This window comes from Pinus tabuliformis, chromosome 6, assembly GCF_031772625.1.
Source record: "Pinus tabuliformis cultivar Carrire ecotype Pingquan chromosome 6, CPIR1, whole genome shotgun sequence".
Classification (NCBI taxonomy): domain Eukaryota; kingdom Viridiplantae; phylum Streptophyta; class Pinopsida; order Pinales; family Pinaceae; genus Pinus; species Pinus tabuliformis.
Genome location: NC_142292.1, coordinates 1,197,073,053 through 1,197,099,367, shown reverse-complemented (window position 1 = coordinate 1,197,099,367; position 26,315 = coordinate 1,197,073,053). Strand labels below are relative to the sequence as shown.

At 36.8% G+C, this 26,315-nt stretch overlaps 1 protein-coding gene across 1 annotated transcript; it reads left to right on the top strand.

Moving 5' to 3' along the window:
* Nucleotides 1-1,579: 1,579 nt before the first annotated feature.
* LOC149263034 (bifunctional levopimaradiene synthase, chloroplastic-like) lies at nt 1,580-26,315 on the top strand. The gene is made up of 15 exons (XM_089425620.1): nt 1,580-1,750; nt 2,215-2,247; nt 2,609-2,688; nt 2,782-3,091; nt 3,285-3,468; nt 3,560-3,777; nt 3,868-3,988; nt 23,104-23,219; nt 23,328-23,557; nt 23,817-23,929; nt 24,160-24,258; nt 24,347-24,562; nt 25,066-25,204; nt 25,285-25,533; nt 25,831-26,315. Exons 1-15 carry the CDS (start codon nt 1,603-1,605, stop codon nt 26,125-26,127), a joined length of 2,553 nt encoding a protein of 850 aa, XP_089281746.1. The 5' UTR covers nt 1,580-1,602; the 3' UTR covers nt 26,128-26,315.

Here is a 26,315-nt window from a genome sequence, read left to right as displayed (position 1 = left end):
TTTCAACAGAAAGCCTGCATTTAGACTTGGACTTTGGGAACTAGTTGATCAAACAACAAAAAAATGATCAATTCTACATATTTTATCATAAACTATTCATAGAGTGATCAGTTTTGACAATTTTCTTTTGGCTCACATTCTTCATCAACTTTTTGTGAGACTTTTTTATATCTCTGTACATTCATAGTTATCTCCTCTGTTACACAGGAACCGCTCCTTAGAGGTGGGAAACCCATTCCAATGGTTTCCGCGATCCTGGAAGCTTTGGAACTATATGGGAACATTCCCTTTTCAGTGGGAGCTGCAATGTGAGCTTGGGACAGTTCTGGGAGCTTTGAAGACTGTTTTTTTTTTTAGTTTTGACATTCCCTAGGTTTGGGGAATACAAAGCCTGTAGACAAATATGTTGAATTGCCTACAAAACATGAGCCTTTGTTGAAACCTTCGCAGAAAGAAAGGCCAAAGAGATCCTTAACACCGACATCCTTAATTGAGAAACCAGAGCAATCTTGATGAGTTAAGGAAGCGTGTGACTCCTCAATGTAAGGGTGATATCTATGCTTATGAGTATTTATTTTGTTGTTTATGTATATATATGGCAGAAGATTGTGTGCATATTGTATGTGGTAGTCAATGCTTAACCATTAGAGTTTCTTTACTTTTTCTCGTAAGAATAACTAGAGAAACATAGGTAAAATTGTTCCTTTGTATTTTTAAGGTAGATTGCTTCAAAGACTCATCATGTGTCAGAGAACATAATGAATGAACTTGACATTTTAATATTTTATATATATAGAAGTGAGAGACCGAGGGAGAGAGACACCCAGAGAATATATTTATATATAAGAGATATTATATATTTAAATTGATTTTAATATTTGATTTTTTTTTTATTTTTTTTTGTAAGCTGGGGTGAGACTCTCCGATTTACATGTCCATTATGTACCCCTCTACGGGGGAAGGGTAGCCCAAGATTTGAACCCAAGACTTCCGGTTCGGTGAGACTTCATTTCCACGACCCTTGCTGCTTGAGCTACCCCATGTGGACTTAATATTTGGATATTTTGATTTAATATTAATTTTGATTATTATATAAATTATATAATTAGAAATATATTTTTAATTTTTAATTTTTTTTATTATATAATATTACCATATTTTTGAGAAACCTCAAGTGGATGTACCCAAATTCCCAACATTCCCACATTCCAAAAATTCATGCAACATAAGTTATCTCATATGGCTATTAAACATACACAGACACTTTTGATATTATGTAAATATTGTTTATATAATAGTTATTTTGGTGAATAATATATGTAACAATTTTTTTAAGTGCGAATATGACCTCCCTTTTTGGACAGATCATGTGGATGGTCATACTTGAATAATACATGCTTGTTATTATGCATGTGTAAATATAATTTTATATATTTGGATGGTCATACTTGAATAATACATGGTTGTCATGTATGTGTAAATATAATTTTATATATTTAATAAAATTAAACATTTTGAAACAACACCTTTATAAGAAATTCTCATGAAATGGCATTTCATCGATTGAGTTCAATCTCTGCAACTGGTGGTGCATTTGGGAAGATGGCCTTGCCTTTGTCTTCATTGTCATCCCATATTCGTATTGGAGCTCACCATGCTAACACACAATGCATTCCACATTTCCACAGCTCGCTTGATGCAGGAACCAGTGCTGGCAAACGGAGAAACTTGCACCTACGATGGGGTAAAGGTGAGTATATAATTTCCATTTCTTGCTGTGTTTTTCTGAGAAATGGTCCTTTTTATCGTTTGATCATTCCACATTTAACAGAAGAATAATAATTTCTTTTTCCTGTTTTCGATGGGAGTAAAGGTCAGTAGATAATTTCTATTAATAATTTCTTTGCTGTTTGTGGCCGTGAGTTTATGTCGATTGCTGATTTTTCCGCAATCAGACGTACGTGGCACAGTGCTTATGATTGTGGAATATTCAGAAAATCAGCCATCACCACCATAAAGATGCCCTGTTTCCGCACTTAGACGAAGAATAATAACCTTTTTATCATGTCTTCTCCAGCAGATAACCAGGCAAAAAAACTGGATAAACATTACATTTCAAACCAACTAGACTATTCATTATCCACTAGAACTATTATGGTTATTTTTATTTCACATTAATTTCAACTCAACTGATTAATGTATCTTGATATGCAGGTTCAAGCAAGATCGTTGCTTGTGCTGGGGAAGGTACAACCTCCCTTCCTTACCAGTCTACCGAAAAACCTGCTATAGCATTTGGTAGAAAGTAATTTAATTTTTAAGAAGACTGTGATTTGATTTATGTTGAGAAATTACTTTCGGTATAGGTATTTTGTTATGGAGGTTTCCAATCAATAAGTGTAACTCATCTTTAAGAAATAAGAAAAGGGGTATTCTCTTATAGAGGTTTCCCACCAATAAGTGCGATTCACTTTAAGAAAAGAGAAATGTTGAATTCGAAAGTTCAAAAACAAAATACCTATGTGATGGAATCGGGAAGTAATTTAAATCTTTATAACGTCGTTCTTCCCTGATTGGTTTTTTTGGATACCTTCAAATCCGGTGTCAGTTCCTAAACTGGTGAAAAGAGAATTTCCTCCAAGTTTCTGGAAGGACCATGTTATCGAATCTCTAATGCCATCTTACAAGGTTAGTAATCTCAGTGCCTGTCGATTGATTAATTCCCATCACTGTAGCAGCTCCGCCTCCATTGTTATAATTGACGACGTGAAATAATTATAGGTTGCACCATCAGACGAGAAGCGTATCGAGACATTAATATCCGAGATTAAGAATATGTTTAGATCTATGGACTATGGGGAAATTAATCCCTCTGCATATGACACTGCTTGGGTAGCAAGGATTCCAGCAGTTGATGGCTCTGAGAAGCCTCAGTTTCCTGAAACACTTGATTGGATTCTTCAAAATCAGTTGAAAGATGGCTCTTGGGGTGAAGAATTCTACTTCTTGGCATATGACAGAATACTAGCTACTCTTGCATCTATTATTACTCTTACTATATGGCAGACTGGAGACTCACAAGTAAAAAAAGGTTTGTACATCGATCAAGGCCCTTGTGTAATTTTTTTATTAATTGATATATATATATATATATATGTGTGTGTGGGGGATTGAAGTAGAAATATGTTGATATCAGCATTGCCCTTACCTTGTTTTCATACAGTGACAAAATCATGGTATATTCTCTCCTGTGAAAATTACTTTTTAACTTGTACATATTTCAGGGATTGAATTTTTCAAGACACAAGCTGGAAAATTAGAGGAGGAGGCTGATATGCACATGCCATGTGGATTTGAAATAGTATTTCCTGCAATTCTAAAAGAAGCTAAAGCCTTAGGTCTGGATCTGCCTTATGAACTTCCTTTCATCAAGCAAATCATTGAAAAACGGGAAGCTAAGCTTGAAAGGTTAGAATCTGATCTGTCATTGAAAAATTTGCCATCTCTCAAAGTGACGACTTATTAACTTTACCTTTTCCCCTGGTTGTGTTTGCATCAGGCTTCCTACTAATCTTCTCTATGCATTTCCAACGTCGTTACTATATTCTTTGGAAGGCCTGCAAGATATAGTAGACTGCGAAAAAATAATCAAATTTCAATCCAAGGATGGATCATTTCTCAGCTCGCCGGCATCTACAGCGGCTGTGTTCATGCGTACTGGGAGCAAAAAATGCTTGGAATTCTTGAATTTTGTCTTGAAGAAATTCGGAAACCATGGTATCAAGATGACAATATGATTTTAGGAAAGCCCTTTTCACTTCATATAATTTGTGAAAAATGCTAAGAATGAAGAATTTGTTATTGCAGTTCCTTGTCACTATCCGCTTGATCTATTTGAACGTCTGTGGGCCGTTGATACTGTTGAGAGGCTAGGAATCGATCGCCATTTCAAGGATGAGATCAAAGACGCATTGGATTATGTTTACAGGTATGATGTTTTTCGGCATTTTAAAAGAGTAAAGTGTTTTCTGATTTTAAGTTTATGTGATCCATCTCGTTTTTGTGATAATCACACATCAATTTATTTTGGTGGATGTTTCAAACATATCCGTTTATTTGATGGATGTTTCAAAGTTCAGCTTAATAATTTTTTTTTTAAAAGAGAAAAATTAGAACATTTCATCGATATCAAATGTTTTACATATACATGAATCTTGATCCCTTAAATTTGTAGGCAATGATACAAACGAAATCTTGCCAAGGATTAACCCTGTTACACATTTGACAAAACATTGATCCCTTAAATTTGTGGGCAATGATACAAACGAAATTCTTACCAATGATTAACCCGGTTACACATTTGAAAATACATAGTAAGAAATGATCTCCAACACATCAATAAAGAATATAAACATGAAGTTCATCAGGCCATGCTAGGAATCATGAGAGGAAAGGGTCAAAAAGAGGTATCGAAGCCAAAAGCTTGGCAAGCCCCCAGAGAGGCCGAAAAGAGTCCTAAGTAGAAACAAAGAGATTTAGAAAACGCAAAGGAGCCCTGACTTTGAATGGTTCCATCCGCAACCTGTTCAAAATGCATGTGACCGGGCAAAGAAGACAGAGCACGCTTTGAGTCAACTTTCTGCTCTCTAAAGACGTGTTGAAAAGTGACCTCGGTGAAGAGTGCCTTAAGGTCTGAAATGTGTTGCATCGAGTTGAGAAGAGCGCGGACTTGAAGAGAACCTATTTTGTATCCATCGGATGGTAGAAAGGGAGTCCCCTACCATCAATATGCTATTAACACTGAGCCACTGTGCAACCTGTAATGCTCCCCATAAAGCCACATCTTAGCCCTATAGTTGTCCCCTAGGCCACCAAACCATTTGAAGCAAAAGGATAGAGCAGGATTTATATGGAGTGAAACTCCCCACTTGCAACGCCCACCAGCAGAGGCCCCATCAAAGTAACAAATTGGAAAAATATTAGGGTAAAAGCATGCTAATGTGTTTCATTATATGGAAAAAGCAAAAAAATACTCAAATGAAAAAAGATTAAAAAAAATAATATAAAAATATCAATTAAATGAGTTGAGTTTCATACTGGTTAATTATAAAAAATAAATGCTAAATTTGTAACAAAGCTAACTCACAATAAATTTTGGTAAAAGCTATAGTGAACCTATTTAATGGGTTTAGAAAATATAAATAATGTTATAAAAAGTAAATACTAAATTTGCAAATAAGTCCACTGATAGTAAATATTGGTAAAAACTATGGTTAATCACTCACAAAATATAAATAGCTTTATGTAAAGTTAAATGAAATGCTAAAACTCTTTAAAAATTTATATAAAAATAGAATTAGAATTTCTAAACAAATAATTTTATATATTATATTTTGAATAATATAAAATATGTTATTATAATCATAATTAAAAATTTTATTATAAAAAATTTAAAATATATTTTAAAAATTTTCAAAAAATAATTTTAACATTTTGTTATATGTTATTTTCAAATTTCTATTAAAAAAAAATGATTTTATAAACTTGAATGGGTAGTTTCTTGGGTTGTGGTTTTATATATACGAAAAGATGATAATTTTTACTAGTATTTTAATAATAATTAAAAAATATGCTTATTTTTTAATTTTAAATTTGTTTACCAATCTTTAGAATGTTTACAACACATCTCTTAAAGAAATTGGAATTAAAAAACATAAATCAATAGAGAAATGGGGGGTCGTAGTTTTGTCACTACTTAAAAATTTATGTAAAATATTAATGATATCTTTTAAAGAAAATCAATAAATTAGATAAAAAAATATATATTAAATTTTAGAAAAAATATGACATGAAATTGAATTTAAATTGACATGTTTTGTCTTTTTTTACCACCACCTAATTTTTTATGATTTTGTAAATTTAAGAGTAAACATTTCAACTCCATTTATTTTTATAAAACTTCTTTGTGGAAAAAGTGATACACATTAACATGCTTTTACCCATTAGCGAGGTCAACAAAAATGATAGACTGGGAGAAATCCTTGGGGTCCATGGACCTGTCTCCAGAAAGAGTGCAACAATGTGGAGGGAAGACAGTAAGGCAGTAGGGAAGGATCCTTCAAAGATATATTCGTTCCAGGCTCGCCAGATACCCCAAAAGGCATAGAGGGGAACAACCTTGTAGGCCTTATTTTGTCGTTCCTGAGAGCATATCCAAGCAACCACCAAGGATTGTTCAGCTACCATCTGTAACCCCCAAGAGAGAAATCACCCGCTTCCTTATGTCCCTGGCGAAAGGGCAGAAGGTGAAAAGTTGGAAACAATCCTCTGTCATCGTTGAATTATGGAGTGAACATTTGTCAGGCCTGACAAAATCTTTCTTCATGAGGTTGTCTGAGGTAAGAATCTGATTGTTGAGAATTAGCCATGAAAAACACACGATCTTGAGTGGGACCTCCCAACTCCACAATTGAACAGTGAAACCGAAAAAAGGTTCGGGTTGAATGCAGGAAATGATATTCTCATATGCTTTTGAAGTTGCGATTTTGCCATTGAATAAAAGACCCCCACACAAGTCTATCCCGACGAGGGGTCAAAGAAATGCTAGCCTGAAAACGATTGCCTCGATATGATTTCCATTTGGCATCGAGGAACATCGGGATTCCAATATTTCGAAGATGAGGCCAAGAACTGGTGGATAGTGGCAACTGATGTCCCTGCCCAATATTGGCCAAATTGTTGAATCCCTGCTGGTCGAGAATATTTATTAACGGAAGCGAAAGAAGGTGGAATCCTAGCATGCCTTTGATGGCATCCAAACCCAGTTGAATTCTCTCTATGTCCCCGACAACCTAACGCAGATTGCTACATAGCCATGGGATCATGGTCCTTAGACTCTACCATATAGCCGAGATATAGGACTTTGATGGGGTTCTTGCTTGGATCCACACCTCTAATTCTCCTTGAGGAATATATTTGGCCATCATAATAGATTGCCAAAGTCCTTGCTACCCAAATACATGCCAGAGGCTGGAAGTTAGGAGAGCTTGACTAAAACTTTTAATGTTAAGGATGCCCCAACCACCTTTTTTTACAGGTTTGGAAATAAGATTTAGTTCGACAACGAGATCTCTCTTCTGGGGCTAGATCCAAACCACAGAAAATTTGCCACTATGGATTCAATCTTTTTTATTATGGCTTGGGGAATATCAAATATGTGCATCCAATATACAGGTATGCCTTGAAAAACTGATTGGACAATGATTAACCTGTGCCCCATAGATAGCCATTTATGGTCTCATCTGATGCAAGGTTACCCCCGCTTACACCCACAGTATGCATATAAAATGCATAATCCTGTCTGTCCCAGGAATTTTAACTCTATAAGGAGTTAAATCTTCATTTACTAAGGTTTAAGGCCCATTAATAAATCTCTATGCGGGATGTTTGATTAAAACCCAACATAATCTAACCCTTTCTTCAATATGCATGGATCGGGACTTTATCAACCCTCAAGTCTTCATTTATGACTTTATTAAAGCATTTCATTAAATCCTTCCTATCGGGACTTTAAAAATCCTCATAACCTTCATTATCCCTTTAACCGCATATATATAACCTTCCCCTTTTTGACATTGGTTACATATATTTTAACACATAAAACCTTCCATCCTTTGATAATGTTGGACTTATATATAAAAACTCATATATCCACACTTAATCCTTTATAAAAAATTTACAAAGGAAATACCCGCAAAACATAACTTTTCCGCCTTTATATAGCCTTTGCACTGATATCGATGCTCCCTTTATCGCTATCGCTAATCACTCCTCCGTGGGTTTCATTAACACTGGTTCTATCACATCCGATATGTGATAACGCAATATCGGATTTCAAATATCATTAACCGCGCCATATAACTTATCGGGTCCGCCCTTATCACCTTTCCACAGCGCTGCACTCCGATCTCCGAAGCCCTGAAGCCCGATCGCCGATACTTCTGATCGTCGATCAACGCTTTATCGCTATCGACGTATCGGCCCCATCGCACATCACTATTTCTATTGTCGTTGTCCCTTGACCTTGCGATCTCTGATTTGTGATTAGATCGCGACCGTTGATCTAGTTCTAATCCAATGGTCCACGATCAATCGGCAGTCGCTCATCGCTCTTGTCCAAGACCCGATTCCGATCTATCCATAAGGATTCCGCCGATGCGATTTAATCCTGACCATTGATCTTCCAGATCCAACGGTTACTGTGTGCTGATACTTCACTTCTCCGCTCTTTCTTTGTACTTAGATTTTATGCCATTCTTCCATTTTTCTGTGGTTTTCGGGTTTTTCAAAGGTTTCGACCTTTCACTCTTCCACTGCTCAATTCGCTTCCGCTTGAGCTTAACTTTGTGATTTCTTTGATCACTGCCATCTTGGCCTCTAATTGATCCTTCGAATGGTTCAACAATCCATACGATCCTCTGTCTTTTCTCCTCCTCTATGTATTCACCTCGATTCTACCTGCATATATAAACTATGCAAATCTCTGATTACATCATTCAATATTCGGATCATACACTTACACTCAGGATCGAATTCTCTGTATATAAATATAAAACAAATGATTACATATTGCGACTCTGTCTCTCTGGCTTGATTATTCTAATTAGTGGCCTTTGCTTCACACCCTTCCTGTAAGCTTACAGTCAAACTTATCTCACCTATCTAACCTTTCTAACATATGTCTTTGCCTTTTAGGCTTACATTTATACAAAGGGATTCTAAAACCAATCCCTGATTTAGATCCATAGATTTCTCAACAAAATCCTAAAATCTCTTCCTCATCCCTAAGGATCCCCTCTAATCCATAAAATCATGAACTAACTCCTAATCTGAGTTTTATAATTAATTCTCAAATCATCTCATCTCTCAATTATCCTAAATCCCTCATGTTCTCCTACATTTGAGAACATTTACAAATATGCCTCACTATATTCAATTAAATCCTATTCTCATTAAAATCACTCAAAAAGCTAAATAATTACATTAATTCACACTTAGGAGACCAACTCCCTTGAAAACGCAATACCCCTATCTCTACTAAAATACAATGACATTATTGGGCTGAATGCTCCTGCATCAGACTCCCAAAGTATAAAATTTTCATGATCTCCTAATCATGTGGGTTCATATGTTGATAGAAAAAAATCCGGGGTCCCATACTTTAGTTTGTAGCCGCCCAAATGCCTTGCACCATTGTTGTTGTTGTACTTTTGTTGTTTTCTGTTTCATCTTCCTCTCCTTGTCAATCAAGTTCATACTCTGATTGATCATGCTTCCTGCTGCTATCATTCTCCTCCATATGGACTGTTTCATCATCAACTGCCATAATTCTTCAATCTTTGTCTCCAGTTCATCCTTGGAATGGTCCATATTCTACCTCTTACTTCTTCCTCTTTCTCTTTGCTTCAGGTTGTTGTTGTTGTCCACTAACTCTTCAAACTGTTGTTGGTTACTTTCACTTTGTAGTTGTTGGTTTACTTTTTCTTCTACTTTTGCTCTTGCTACCATTGTAGACATTGCTCTTGCTCCAACTTTTTCTTTGACTCCTACGCTTACTGCCTCCCTTTCATCCTTACCCTCTTTCATGATTATTTCTATTTGCACTGAATCATGACTTTCCAGCATTCTCTCCAGCAATTGAGCATCTCTGTTCCATGGATTAAATTCTTCCACAAAATCTTCTTCTTTCATTTTTATTTGGCTGCTCATCTGTGCCAAATTTCCTCCAGCATCTGCAACTAAACCTGCACTCACAAAACAATTATTAAAATAAAAAACATAAGGCTTCTGTGCCTTTTCCTCCTTTGGCAACAATTCAGTTTGCTGCTTTGTCTTCTCCTCCTCTATCAGCACATCAGTATGCTGATTTGAATTCTCAAAAGAATTCATGAGATTGTTAACTAGTCTCTCCTCCACACCATCTGTTCTAATGATGTATTTCTATCCTTGTCCAATGTAGTGAACTTCTTCATTCTCATTCAATTCTGATTTTACAACCTGAACACTTACTTTTTGGTCTTCTAGCCTTTTTTCCAAAAGACTTAAATCATGCCACAAATTTGCCATCTCACTTGGAATTTCTCCCAAACGTTTTGTACAATCCTCATCATCTTCTTCTTTGTCACAAGCATAACTTATTGACACTATTTCTTCATTCTCGATTAGAATAAAATTTTAATCCTCCATCTCTTTGATAGTTTTAGATGTTTGTCCATCACTCTCCCTTTGATTATTTAAGAAAATCAATTCCTCGTTATTCTCTTCAATAGCAAATTTCTTATCATAGGACATAACTGTCTCATTCCCATTGAAGATATTTTCTCCATTAATTATGGAATTTATGAAATCCTTTTGCTGTAATAACTCAACTTGATTTTCATTTAAAAGGTAGTCATCATCATACTTTACCTGGCAATTTTCAGCTTCATTCAAGACGTTTCCATAAAATGATTTGTCTTCTGCAATGCCTGCATTCAAGCACAACTTGTCAGTTGCAAAACCACAAGACCTCATGTCTTCATCTGATGATTCAATCACCAATTCCTCCTACTGTTCCAAGTCCTTTACATGACTTAGAAATATTTCGATGGTCTTTTTCTCAATCTCATCAAGTCCTTTACTTGATTGCTTGATATCTTTCTCTACTTCATCTTTTAAAAAAGAATTTAGATTCTATCTATCTTCTTCCTTCTTTATGACAATAGCGGCAAATTGTCCTTCTTTATATGTTTCACCTGCAAACATACACAAATTATCAGATTTAAAATCATCAGACCTTTTGCCCTCACTTGAAGTTTCAGTTTTCAATTCTTCATCTTCACCCAGAACTTCACCCTGCTCTGGTTCACAAATGGACACTTCCATTTCCAACTTAGCTTTTCTAAGTTTTTCCGTTAGTCACCTTACTTTTCTCTGCTGTAGCCTTCTTTGCAACTTATGCCACTTCACTAGCTTCTTCTTTAATACCCAACCTTGTCTCTGACTTTCCTCTAGTATCCTCATCAATACATTGAGTTGTTCTTTCAACTCTGCAATCTCTTTGTCAATTTCCTCTTGACTCATCCTCCTGCCATTTGTCTTGGCATTTTCTTTCTTCATCTTTTTTCTGTTGTGGTCTTCCTCAAAACCTCTGCTATGACTATTAATAGCCATCTTCTTCTCCTCTTTCTATGAGTTCCTCGCTCATTCACTATGATCTGCACTAAAGCCTCTGCAACAAGTCCTCCTTGTTGCAACTTACCTCACCAAGCTTTCCTCTATACTCGATCTTTTAGCAAGCACTTGGCTCTCTATCTCTGGAACCTCCTTTGAGCACTTCTCTCTGCTTCTTCTAGGTTTCAACTCATCTGCACCTTCTAAGAACACAACTGTCCTCTTGTATTTCAATCGCCATGAAATACTTGGTTCTGACCACTTCTTCTTTCACTTAGAAAGTCTTACTAGCTTCCTTCATTACCTTGGAAATTCTACCCACATCCTCTGTGGAATTTCCTTTGTGATATGCAACAATACCTTTGTAGTAACAAGTCTCCTCCTTGCTACATATGCTTCACTAAGCTTCTGTCTTTTGAGCTCAGTGTTTCAACATCTTTCTGGTTCTTTCCTTTGGAACCAATCGAGCTCTCCTTGTTTTTAGGCTATTGCTGCAACTTTCTCACCTCCTTATTCTGTCACCTGTGTATCAATATAACAACCACATATTCTCCAATATTCAAATCTGAACAAAACATATCACCTTACCTTCAAGATCTCTGCATGATCTTATTCTACCATTTCCAGTTATTTAAAAGGATTGTCTTCAGTTCCTTGCATTTGCAAGTTCTGCTACACATCACCTATGTGTTTTAACTATTTGTCAGACTAGAATCTGATCCCCTATGCCTGCATAAACATCTTTACACATAGCTCTGTTCTAAATTCTTTTACATAGAATTTCTTTGTTCTATTTAACACCAATTGTTTTAATTACAATCGGCTCTGATACCAAATGGCATAGGGTTACCCCCGCTTACACTCACAGTATGCATATAAAATTCATAATCTTGTCTGTCCCAGGAATTTTAGCTCTCTAAGGAGTTAAATCTTCATTTACTAAGGTTTAAGGCCCATTAATAAATCTCTATGCGGAATGTTTGATTAAAACCCAACATAGTCTAACCCTTCCTTCAATATACATGGATTGGGACTTTATCAACTCTCAAGCCTTCATTTATGACTTTATTAAAGCCTTTCATTAAATCCTTCCTATCGGGACATTAAATCTCCTCATAACTTTCATTATCCCTTTAACTTATATAACCTTCCCCTCTTTAACATTGGTTAAATATATTTTAACACATAAAACCTTCCATCCTTTGATAACGTTGGACTTATATATAAAACCTCATATATCTGCGCTTAATCCTTTATAAACCATTTACAAAGGAAATACCTGCAAAACATACATTTTCTGCCTTTATATGGCCTCTGCACAGATATCGATGCTCCCTTTATCGCTATCGCTAATCGCTCCTCAATGGGTTTCATTAACACCGGGTTTTATCACATTCGATATGTGATAGCACAATATCGGATTTCAAATATCATTAACCGCGCCATATGACTTATCGGGTCCGCCCTTATCACCTTTCCACAGTGCTGCACTCTGATCTCTGAAACCTCGAAGCTTGATCGCCAATACTTCCGATCGCTGATCGATGCTTTATCGTTATCGGTGTATCGGCCCCATTGCACATCGCTATTTCTATTGTTGTTGTCCCTTGACCTTGCGATCTTCGATTTGCGATTAGATCGCGACTGTTGATCTAGTTCCGATCCAACGGTCCACGATCAATCGGCAGTCGCTCATCGCTCTTGTCCAAGACCCGATTCCGATCTATCCATAAGGATTCCACTGATGCGATTTAATCCTGACCATTGATCTTCCAGATCCAATGGTTACTGTGCGTCGATACTTCACTTCTCCGCTCTTTCTTTGTACTTAGATTTTAGCCATTCTTCCATTTTTCTGTGGTTTTCGGGTTTTTCAAAGGTTTCGACCTTTCGCTTTTCCACTGCTCAATTCACTTCCGCTTGAGCTTAACTTCGTGATTTCTTTGATCACTGTCCTCTTGGACTTTATTTGATCCTTCGATGGATTCAAAGATCCACACGATCCTCTATCTCTTCACCTCCTCTATGTATTCGCCTCGATTCTGCCTACATATATAAACTATTCAAATCTCTAATTACATCATTCAATATTCAGATCATACACTTACACTCAGGATCGAATTCTCTGTATATAAATATAAAACAAATGATTACATATTGAGACTCTGTCTCTCTGGCTTGATTATTCTAATTAGTGGTCTTTGCTTCACACCCTTCCTGTAGGATTACAATCAAACCTATCTCACCTATCTAACCTTTCTAACCTCTGTCTTTGCCTTTTAGGCTTACATTTATACAAAGAGATTCTAAAACGAATTCCTGGTTTAGATCCATAGATTCCTCAACAAAATCCTAAAATCTCTTCCTCATCCATAAGGATCCTCTCTAATCCATAAAATCATGAACTAACTCATAATCTGAGTTTTACAATTAATTCTCAAATCCTCTCATCTCTCAATTATCCTAAATCCCTCATGTTCTTCTACATTCGAGAACATTTACTAATATGCTCACTATATTCAATTAAATCCTATTCTCATTAAAATCACTAAAAAACCTCAATAATTACATTAATTCACACTCAAGAGACCAACTCCCTTGAAAACACAATACCCCTATGTCTACAAAAACACAATGACATTATTGGGTTGAATGCTCTTGCATCATCATCTGAGCTACGTCTTCTCAAATTTAGTAGTGAGCCAATCCGAGTAAGATATTTTATAATTGTTAGGCTTCAAGTGGCATCCCAAGTATTTGAATACTAGTGATAATGATCAAATATTCACACCAAATAAACATGTTATTATTAGAAAATAGAGAGAAAGCAAAGAGATCCATTAAACACAACACCAAACATTGTATATTTTATTGACATCAAGGGTTACATATTTATAGTATTTAGATAACTGACAAAGACACATCTAGATAACTATTACAACTTACACATAGGAAACTGACTACTTCTGGATTGACCCTTAGGGACTCACAATGACAACTCACACATTACATGGAAGGATTACTTCCAACACCATCCCTTAATGCTTACATGTAGAAAATACAAAAAAGCTTACATTACAACAATAAATAAACTTTGTCAGATTTCCCTGATATGGTCATCATCAGCACCCACATCCACTCTAGAATCTCGCAAACTCCACTCTTTCACCACCACATCTTCGAGCGGTCAGTTGACCTCCATTTAAAATGTAACCGCCTCTGAAATCGTTGATGAGATTTGCAGAATTGACGCTTCTCAACCTCCCGGAGCGTAACGGGTCAGTCTCGATACTGAACCATCCTATGGAACTGCTACCATCTGCGAATCCACGGTCCTTCGCAGCCTTTATCAATTATCTAAGATAGCATTCTGGATACAGAATGTCTTCAGCAGACAATTCTACAACTTGACGCTATAAAATAACCTGTACTGCACTGGTGGAACATGATGAGTCACACAAGTTTGACTTTATTAAGAACTACCTGTGACCATAGGACACATTAATCTATTAAATAATTAACCTCTTCTTTTTGGTTACACATTTCTTCTTCTTTCTTTTTTCCTTTTTTTTATTACACACTACAAAATAATTTTACAACCAACACTAATAAAACCACCACAATTTCTCACACTATTTTCTCAACAAACTCGGCTGTCGAGACCATTAAAGATCTACCTAGAACGTGGCTAATAAAATAGTCATATTGAACCCTCTATATGTGTGAATAGTGAAATTTCTCACACTATTTTCTCAACAAACTCGGCTGTCGAGACCATTAAAGATCTACCTAGAACGTGGCTAATAAAATAGTCGTATTGAACCCTCTATATGTGTGAATAGTGAAAAGCATGATAAGAATTCACGTCTAATTAAACGAATGAATCAAACCTTTCGAATAAATGGTTTGACTTTAAGAAAAAGTTTTTCCAAGTGACCTTCATAAAAAAAACTTCTAAAATAATTAAGTTTGCAACTTCGGCCCTCAAAAAAAATAATGCACAACTACGGTTTGAAGGAGACCTGCTGCTCTGCTTGAAGAAAAAAAAAATAGGGAAACTCGTTTTAACCACTGAACTCCTCCCCACCAGATTTGAGATCCAGATCTTGTCGTGCCATATCTTTCTACAACCACTTTGATTCCTTTTTAAACAGATGCACAATTTTTTATTCATGCAATTCACACAAATCTCCACGCAAACACATTATACGAAGAAATAAAAAAATTATGCAAATTGACTGATCCAACATGTTCCCAAATGCCGTTAGCATGATGGATATTTTTGCTGGGGAAATACCAAAACCAAGATTCAAACTAAACACAGAGGCAATGCTCTGTTTTACCTCCACAGGATTTTTGTGCACAGACAGCTTAAAAAAAATTTCATGAAGAAACAGAGTATTTCACCACCATTAAAAACATTCTATTCATTAAAACCTGATGCAAAGATTAAAAACATTCTATTCATTAAAACCTGATGCAAAGATTTACCACTGTAAAATCCCTTTTATATTCACTGCTGTGAAAAACAACAACTTACTGCTGTAATAAAAGTTTACATAAGTTTACTGCTGTAAATAAAAATAACACAGGTTTACAAAAATCGCTCCACCATTTCCTTTATGCACTGCTGTGCAAAACCACACATGGTTTTTCCCTACACCAAAAATTACATCATCTGGTTCTGTCTTTTTACACACTGCTGTGTGTTTTTCTTTTTACTGCACCATCAATCTTTTTTACGCTGCTGTGAACTCCCTCTGTCTCCTCCCATGTGCGATACATATAAATAAAAGTCAACACACACAAAAAAATACAAGCTCCTCTTCTTGTATTACATTGCATTAAAAAAACGACCATACCTGTCTTTAAATGCTACATACCTATTACTTAAAGAAACCTACGAGCTATATAAAAAAATATATATCGTAACGTGCCCATATTCACATTAAAAGGGCCCACCAAAATCTTGTACCAATCATTAACTCATTTACCTACGGCGGTCAACCATAAATCTTTCACTCCACGCAAAACATTGAATTGATGTGGGTCCGTATGCAGCTCCAGGTGATCAACGGCGGAGGAGAGTGGAGCAGATCCGACGGTGGATAACGATATCGGAAGGCCTCACATGAGTGAACGATATCTCCCGATAGGTCAAAGTTGCCTACGTCAGGTGAGAGCCACGTGCCAGCACCAAAACGCATCGGAGCAACGAATACGGAAACTGCTTTTCCGGAAAAGCGGTGCGATATGTTTCTGGGCAGTTTTGTGGTTTTGCAGGCGGTTTTGGTTGATAGCATACGGCAGCGTTGAAATTAGATTTCAACACTCCCCTTTAATTTCAACAGCTGGGCATTCGGTCATACCGAGACACTTCCTCAAAAATTCAAAGCTCTTCTGATCCAGTGGCTTTGTCAAGATGTCTGCTACCTGTTCTTGAGTCCTGCAATGTTCTAGGACAATTTCTCCATTGTTCACCAATTCTCTGATGTAATGAAACCTTGTATCAATGTGTTTCGTTCTTTTATGAAACACTGAATTCTTTGACAATGCAATAGCTGAGCTATTGTCACAAAAGATCACTGTCGCTTTTGCCTGCTCTTGGCCTAAGCTTCTCAACATTCTTCTCATCCACACTGCTTGACATGCTGCTGCTGTAGCTGCCACATATTCAGCCTCTGCTGTAGACAATGCTACAATGGACTACTTCTTAGAAGCCCATGAAATGGCTCCTGAACCCATATGAAATACATAACCGGAAGTGCTCTTCCGATCATCTACACTTCCAGCCCAATCGCTATCAGTGTAACCAATTAAATCTGAACTTTCTGAGACACTATATAATATGCCAAACATTTTGGTACCTTTGACATACCTCAAAATTCTCTTTGCTGCCTGCCAATGTGCCTCCTTTGGCCTCTCAATGAATCTGGAAATCAAACTAACAGCATACATTAAATCAGGCCTAGTAGCTGTTAAATACATAAGGCTGCCTACAATACTTTTGTACAAGCTAGGATCAAAATCCTTGCTGCTGTCCTCTCTGCTGAGCTTTAATCCCATTACTGTGGGAGTGATTGCTGCCTTGCATTCTTCCATCTTAAATCTGCCCAAAACTTGATTTACATATCTTGCTTGAGATATAAAAATCCCTTTTTCATTTTGATCTACTTCTATGCCTAAGAAGTATCTCAACAAACCCATGTCAGTCATTTCAAATTCATCCTTCATGACTGATTTAAAATTCTCAATAAGACAAATATCATTTCCAGTGAAAATAACATCATCTACATACAAGACAACAATTAAAATTTTACCATCCTTTTCCTTGATGTAGACTGTGGGCTCTCCTTCACATTTGTCAAATTCATTATCCAATAGATATGAGTCTATCCTGCTGTACCATGCTCTTGGCGCTTGCTTCAGCCCATAAAGAGCTTTCTTCAATTTGCACACTTTGTGCTCTTCACCTTTCTTCTCATAACCGAGAGGTTGTTCAATGTACACCTCTTCTTTTAACACTCCATTTAGGAATGCTGACTTCACATCCATTTGGTAGACTTTCCATTTGTTTTGAGCTGCTATGGATAGCACTGCTCTCACGGTTTCCATTCTTGCAACCGGTGCGAAAGTCTCCTCATAATCTCTCCCGTACTGCTGCTTGTACCCTTTGACAACCAGCCTTGCCTTGTGCCTTTCAATCTTGCCTTCAGCATTGCTCTTGGTCTTGTAGACCCATTTCACACCAATGACTTCTTTGCCTTTTGGTAACTCTACCAAATCCCATGTTTTGTTTCTCTCTATGGCATTCATCTCCTCATCCATAGCTTCTATCCATTTCCTATCTTTAATAGCTTCTTCAAAATGAATAGGATCATCAACATGACAATACAAGGCAAATAAGGAATTCATTCCTTCTTCATAAATTTCACTTAGATTTCTAAACTTCTTACCTCGTTCACTTGGTGTGCAAGTGCTTGAAGATGCACTTGAATTTCCTCCTTGTGGTGTGCTTGGAGAAGCACTCTCATTGATCCTCAATGGTGTCCCTTGCTGTTCTTGTGTTGGCGCTGCTGTTTGGGGATGCATTTCAGCCACCTCCTCTTCATCTTCATCATGAGACAAACAGTTCTTGACATTTACTGTTTTCTCTATGCTTCCATCCCAAGCTTCTTCCTCAATGAATTAAACATCCCTGCTTACAAAAAATTTCTTGGTAGATGGGATATACAGCCTGTAGGCTTTGGATTCCTCACTGTATCCAATGAAAAGACATTTCTCCCCTTTGCTGTCCAACTTCCTCCTTAGCTGATCCGGAATGTGTGCATAGGCCACACACCCAAAAACTCTCATGTGGGTGACTCCTTGCTTTCTCCCACTCCATGCCTCTTCCGACACTTTGTTCAAGACTGCTTTTGTAGGACACATGTTCAAAATATACACTGCACAATGTACAGCTTCAGCCCAATACTCATTTGGCAAATGCTTTGCCTTCAACATGCTCCTTGCCATATCCATGATGGTCCTGTTCTTCCTTTCAGCAACTCCATTTTGCTGCGGAGTGTACCTTGCTGTAAACTATTTATGAATTCCATTTTCTCTACAAAATCTTAGGAATTCCTTGGAGATATACTCACCTCCTCTATCAGTTCTCAAAACTTTAATGTGCAGCCCGCTTTGGTTTTCAACAAGTGCTTTGAAATTTTGGAATTTCTCAAAGACTTCACTTTTGTTCTTGAGGAAATATATCCAAGTCTTTCTTGTACAGTCATCAATGAATGTTAGGAAATATAGGCTGCCTGCTAATGATGGAGCTTGCATCGGTCCACACAAATCTGAATGGATAATCTCTAAGGGTGCCTTTGCCCTTATGCTTTTCCCTGATGGAAAACTTTCTCTATGTTGTTTTCCCAATATGCAGCCTTCACATAGGCTGTCCGGCTTCTCTATCAATGGTAATCCTCTTACCATTCCTTTCCTACTCAACAAATTCAGACCTCCAAAATTGAGATGTCCAAATCTCAAGTGCCACAACCAATTCTCATCCTTTGGCACGCTTTGGAAAGCCTCTTGGGTAACTGCTGCAATTTCTCCTTTGTTTTTCAAATTTGCCCGGATCCTGAGAGGGAACATCCTGTTCCTTGTCATCTTCACTTCAGCAATGCATCTTTTGCTGGGTGGTATGTCCATGATGGTGCACACATCATTTACAAAATAAACATTGTAACCCTTTTGGATAAGCTGTCCAACACTCAATAGGTTACATCTCATTCCGGGGACATAGTAGACATCTGCTATGGTTTTCCTTTCTCCTTGCTTTGTAAATATTTTTACCTCCCCTTTTCCCATAACAGACACTTTACTATCAGTTCCTAGTGTGACCTCTGATTTCAAATTCTGATTTAAGGCTGAAAAGAGGGCTATATTCCCTGTCATATGGTTGCTGCAACCTGAGTCTAAAAACCAAATTTCCTCACTGTTTGTTTCAGCCATGTTACAGGCTAACAACACATTACTTTGACTGCTGTTTTCTCTAGTAACATTTGCATTTTGTCTAGTGTTCATATCATGCTGTTTCTTTCTACAATCACTTGCATAATGTCCATACTTTTTGCAATAATAGCATTGAACATTAGATTTATCATACCTTTGTCCTTGAGCATGATATTGTCCTCCTTGTTGGCTGCTGCCTTGGCCTTGGTTCTGATTTGGATTGCTGCCTCTTCCTTGTGCATTTGATGAGCTGTTCCTTCCTCCTCTGTTCTGGCTTCTGCCTCTTCCTCTCTTGTTTCCTCTACCTTGACCTCTTCCTCTTCCAAAGGACATCTGGGTCTTGAAGGCTTGCTCTAGAGATGAGTTTTCATTCCTACTCAACCTCTGCTCATGTGTTATCAGTGATGCATGTAGCTCATCAACTGAAAATCTTGAGAGATCCTTTGTCTCTTCAATGGTGGTGACTATTGCATCAAACTTTGAGGGTAAGACCCTCAATATTTTCTCCACAATCCTTCTGTCTTCAATGGTTTCTCCATGAGTTCTCATTTGTGTGATTACACCAATCACATGAGTGAAGAATGAGTCAATGTTATCTGACTCCTTCATGTTCAAGTTCTCAAAATCCTTTCTCAGCAATTGTAGCTTTGCTGTCTTCACTCTCTCCATGCCTTGATAGGCTGTCTTGAGGGTTTGCCATGCTTCATTTGCTGTCTTAGCTGCTGCTAACCTTGGAAACACACTCTGGTCTACTGCTAGATACAACAACATACGGGCTTTCGAATCCTTCTTCCTATTGCTCTTCAGCTGATCTCTCTCTCCCTGAGTTAGTGCATTGAACTCAGTTTCATCTGCTGGTTCTTCAAAACCTTCCTCAACTATTTCCCATAAATCTTGAGAGGCAAACAGGGCTGTCATGGTTATTGCCCAATAGTCATAGTTCTTCCCATTAAACTGTGGGAGCTGGGTGTTAAACAAACCCATACCAGTGCTTGTGCTGGCCATTCCTTGACTCTGTATTTAAAAAAAAACTGACTGTCTCTTTCAGCAGCAACACAAAGAAAAATCTTTGAGAAATACCTGAACCCTTTGTTGTCTGAGTCTTCTGTCTGCCTGAGAAATTTTGCTGCAGCAACAACCTTCTCCCTTCAGCTTCTTTAACTTCTTTAAAGAGCCTGAGCCTGCTCTGATACCACTGATGGATATTTTTGCTGGGGAAATACCAAAACCAAGATTCAAACTAAACACAGAGGCAATGCTCTGTTTTACCTCCACAGGATTTTTGTGCACAGACAGCTTAAAAAAAATTTCATGAAGAAACAGAGTATTTCACCACCATTAAAAACATTCTATTCATTAAAACCTGATGCAAAGATTTACCACTGTAAAATCCCTTTTATATTCACTGCTGTGAAAAACAACAACTTACTGCTGTAATAAAAGTTTACATAAGTTTACTGCTGTAAATAAAAATAACACAGGTTTACAAAAATCGCTCCACCATTTCCTTTATGCACTGCTGTGCAAAACCACACATGGTTTTTCCCTACACCAAAAATTACATCATCTGGTTCTGTCTTTTTACACACTGCTGTGTGTTTTTCTTTTTACTGCACCATCAATCTTTTTTACGCTGCTGTGAACTCCCTCTGTCTCCTCCCATGTGCGATACATATAAATAAAAGTCAACACACACAAAAAAATACAAGCTCCTCTTCTTGTATTACATTGCATTAAAAAAACGACCATACCTGTCTTTAAATGCTACATACCTATTACTTAAAGAAACCTACGAGCTATATAAAAAAATATATATCGTAACGTGCCCATATTCACATTAAAAGGGCCCACCAAAATCTTGTACCAATCATTAACTCATTTACCTACGGCGGTCAACCATAAATCTTTCACTCCACGCAAAACATTGAATTGATGTGGGTCCGTATGCAGCTCCAGGTGATCAACGGCGGAGGAGAGTGGAGCAGATCCGACGGTGGATAACGATATCGGAAGGCCTCACATGAGTGAACGATATCTCCCGATAGGTCAAAGTTGCCTACGTCAGGCGAGAGCCACGTGCCAGCACCAAAACGCATCGGAGCAACGAATACGGAAACTGCTTTTCCGGAAAAGCGGTGCGATATGTTTCTGGGCAGTTTTGTGGTTTTGCAGGCGGTTTTGGTTGATAGCATACGGCAGCGTTGAAATTAGATTTCAACATAGCATTCGACCTCTCTCCTCCAGAAAATCTACTAGATGAATGGAGCGGCGACTCCTCCTTTGCTACCGTGTGGGTAGCTTCACTTAGGCAGCGGATAAGCAAGAGCTCACAGAAGGAGGTGTAATGCTGAGGGAATCTCATAAAAAGAAATTCCACGATGGCTCAAGATCTGATCACCACTTTGCAAGCACGGTCCTGATCTTGAAATATTTTTGCAAATTTCTTATTCGCTTCTGCAAATTTCCGATTCGCAGTGTTGAGTACCACTGGCAGTGATGATGTTGGCATGCGCATTTGGTGCTTCTGCCCTCACAACAACTTATTTCCAGAATTCACACGGAAAATTTCCAATCTTCTCACAGATCTAATTGATCTCAGCCACCAAGGCACAACGACATTCAATAATAAGCCACCAAGGCACAACGACATTCAATAATAAACCAGGAGTGATGAAAACATATGGAACAATCTTGAACAGGCATTACACACAGGAAAACTAAATTCACACACTAAACTAATTTATATAAAAAACAATAACACTCAAAGATCTCTCATTTTCCTGGCCTTCCTATAAAGGAATCAAGCTAGAATAGGCTCTGATACCATATTAGAAAATAGAGAGAATGAGAAGGGATCTATTAAACACAACATTAAACACTATATATTTTATTGATATCACGGGTTACATATTTATAGTATCATCACTGACAACGACACCTCTAGATAGCTATTACAACTCACACATAGGAAACTGACTACTTCTAGATTGACACCTAAGGACTCACAATGACAACTCACACATTACATGGAAACATCCAACAGCTATACCATTTAATTAGGATGAGTCTCCCAAAAAAAAGCTCAAATTTTTCATTGTTTATGTGGAGTCTAGAAGCTTTACGGAGTTTTGAAATATCTTGTGAAAGGATTCCCATTCTGATAATTGTGCTTCCCTCGCACAGAGAATGTCATCTACAAATAATAGATGTAATCGCTGATTGTTTCTAATATCCCACATCCCTTAATTGCACCAGACTCCTTCATGACATGTATACCTCTGCTAAAGGCATCCATAACTAAGATAAATAACAATGGAGACAATGCACATTCTTGTCTCAGCCCTCTGTGGTTCATCGTAATACTTGGTAATTATTATATCTGAAATTGTTGTGCAGCCACTGGGACGAAATTAGAGGCATTGGATGGGGGAGGGAGAATGCTGTCCGTGATATCGATGATACAGCCATGGGCCTTCGAATCTTGAGACTGCATGGATACAATGTATCCTCAGGTAAAATGTTGGTGTAGAGAGCTATTATATTTTGCTGGGAATTGTGCCAATGGCCTTGTTTTTGAATTCATTCAGGTTGTTGAACTCTACAACCAACATTTTTGGCAGATGTTCTAAAAAATTTTAGAGATGAGAATGGAGAGTTCTTTTGCTTCTTGGGTCAATCACAGAGAGGAGTTACAGACATGTTAAATGTCAATCGTTGTTCACACGTTGCATTTCCGGGAGAAACGATCATGAAGGAAGCAAAACTCTGTACGGAAAGGTATCTGAAGCATGCTCTGGAGGATGTGGATGCCTTTGACAAATGGGCTATTAAAAAGAATATTCGGGGAGAGGTACATAATATTGCTTGCTCTCTTTATGTTATGGAAACATTTTAGAATTTAATTAATAGAGCCAGCTCAATTAATTCAGTTCTTTTTATTGTCAAATCAAATTTTAAAAATCATAGTTTAAAATTATCTTAAAAGCTATAATAGAATTGCTCAACAAGATTTCATATATAATACAAGTGTTCAACATTTTTTCATATTACATTTTTTCGTTAGATGCGTATTTTACTAAATTCGATCTTTCAATGGTGTGTTTTTCTAGGTGGAATATGCACTCAAATATCCCTGGCATAGAAATATGCCAAGGTTGGAGGCCAGAAGCTACATTGAAAATTATGGACCAAACGATGTTTGGCTCGGAAAAACTATATATATGTAAGATTAATAATTTTTCTCTGTAATTTTAACTTTCAAGATCGTATGATTGAGTTTTTCTGTTTTTTCAGTAAGTATTATGGAAAAATAAATATACTTGTTAAACTCCTTTATATAACAAAAAAAGCTGTAGAAATAAATTATTAAACAACAACAATCTCTTCAGATATTTTTTAATATCTATAAAACCTCCATTAATATAAACTTCCTTCTGTAACTCCCTCTACCAGGATGCCAAACATTTCCAACGAAAAATATTTGGAATTAGCAAAATTGGACTTCAATCGTGTGCAAGCTCTACACAGACTAGAGCTTCAAGATATTCGAAGGTGCTACTTACACATTTGTATTTCATCTTATTAATACTATCTTCCTTACTCACAGCTAACAATATATTTTGCATTGCTTTGTTCAAAGGTGGTGGAATTCATCGGGTTTATCAGAGTTGGGCTTCACTCGGGAACGTGTGGCTGAACTATATTTTTCACCAGGGTCATTTTTGTTTGAGCCAGAGTTCGCTACCTGCAGAGCCGTTTACACAAAAACTTCTATTTTCATAGTCATATTAGATGATCTTTATGACGGTCATGAAACTCTGGACAATCTCAAGTTGTTTTCAGAATCTGTGAAAAGGTAAACGTTTTATTTATTTCAACTTTTCCTCAAAGGGAAGATACTTTATCGCCAAGCTGTATGTACTTTACCAATTGGCTTGATTATTAAAATCTGTAAAATCTATATAGAGATAGGTACTATATTGAAATCCCTAAAATCTATAGGATAAGATATTCTATCTTTTTCATGGGAATTTGTGAATGGGTTTGATTATTAAAACCTATAAAGATGAAGATACTTTATCTTTTTCATTTTTCCATTTGAAATCGTGATGTACTTTATCATTCTGAATTTGATCGGTTTAATTATTAAAACCTAATATATATATTCTTGATTTGAAATATATATTTTTTGGATTTGAAATTTTAAATCCTTCAAAAATTTATCTATAATAAAATTAAATTCAAAAACATATGTACTTCATACATAATTAAAACCAATAAGATAAAGTGTAAATTCAGGTACATTCTTTATTTTATTATTATGATGACGGCTAATCTATATATTGGCTTTGTTTTTAGATGGGATTTATCTTTGGTAGATCAAATGTCACCAGATATAAAAATATGTTTCAAGAGTTTTTACGATACGTTTAATGAAATAGTTGAAGAAGGATGCAAGAGACAGGGGCGTGACATGCTAGCATTCGTTCAAGAAGTTGTATGTATTAAGCTTGTCATAATTTTCTGAAGTTTAATATTGATTATAGATTTATTATTCACTAATATGGTATATGGCAGTGGGAAGTCCAGCTAGCAGCGTTTGCCAAAGAAGCAGAATGGTGTGCAACCAAATATGTGCCGTCTTATGATGAGTACATAGAGAATGCGAGTGTGTCAGTATCGCTGGGAACACTGGTTCTCATCAGCGCTATTTTCACGAGGGAGATTCTTACCGATGATGTACTCTCCAAAATTGGTCGCGCATCCAGATTTCACTACCTCATGGGCGTGACAGGGCGTCTGGTGAACGACACCAAAACTTATAAGGTACTTAGCATTTCCAATATTTGATAATTTGATATGAAGTTATAAGGTACTTAGCATTTCCAACATTTGATAATTTGATATGAAGTTATAAGGTACTTAGCATTTCCAACATTTGATAATTTGATATAAAGCACAATGTGGTAAGGTAATCATTGTCTTTTCGCTTTTCAATATTCAATAGACAATATGAAGAAGCAGTTACATGAAAATAATGTGTTAAAAATGGAAAAGCAACTAACCAATCATTAATACTTTAATTGCTTCTCATGTTTAAACGGTTGGTAAATATAAATGCAGGCTGAGAGAGGTCAAGGCGAGGTGGCTTCTGCCGTAGAGTGTTATATGAAGGACCATCCTGAAATCTCCGAAGAAGAAGCTCTGGAACATGTGTATACTGTCATGGATAACGCTCTCGATGAGTTGAATAGGGAGTTTGTGAATAACAATGATGTGCCGGACAGTTGCAGGAGGCTGATTTTTGAAACGGCGAAAATAGCGCAGTTGTTTTACATGGACGGAGACGGTTTCACATTTTCTCATAATATGGAAATTAAGGAGCATGTCAAAAAATGCCTCTTCCAACCTGTTACCTAGATTCAATTCTTCAGTTGAAATGTTAACCTTAACGTCATAGAAGTTAGAAGTTGTTGCCTGATATTGGTATTTGTTAGAGCTATCATGTTGGTTTAGTACAAGCCATGAGACATTCCTAAAGAGACATCTGCATCAAATAGATGCACTAAATATTTTATGGCATCCAATTATCTTTACATTATAATATA

Excerpts from the sequence above, each read along its gene's own strand:
- LOC149263034 (XM_089425620.1), top strand. The coding sequence starts at position 1,603 with ATGGCCTTGCCTTTGTCTTCATTGTCATCCCATATTCGTATTGGAGCT. Across the intron at positions 2,689-2,781 it reads CTCTAATGCCATCTTACAAG|GTTGCACCATCAGACGAGAA; the intron begins GTTAGTAATCTC and ends AAATAATTATAG. Across the intron at positions 3,989-23,103 it reads GCATTGGATTATGTTTACAG|CCACTGGGACGAAATTAGAG; the intron begins GTATGATGTTTT and ends ATTGTTGTGCAG.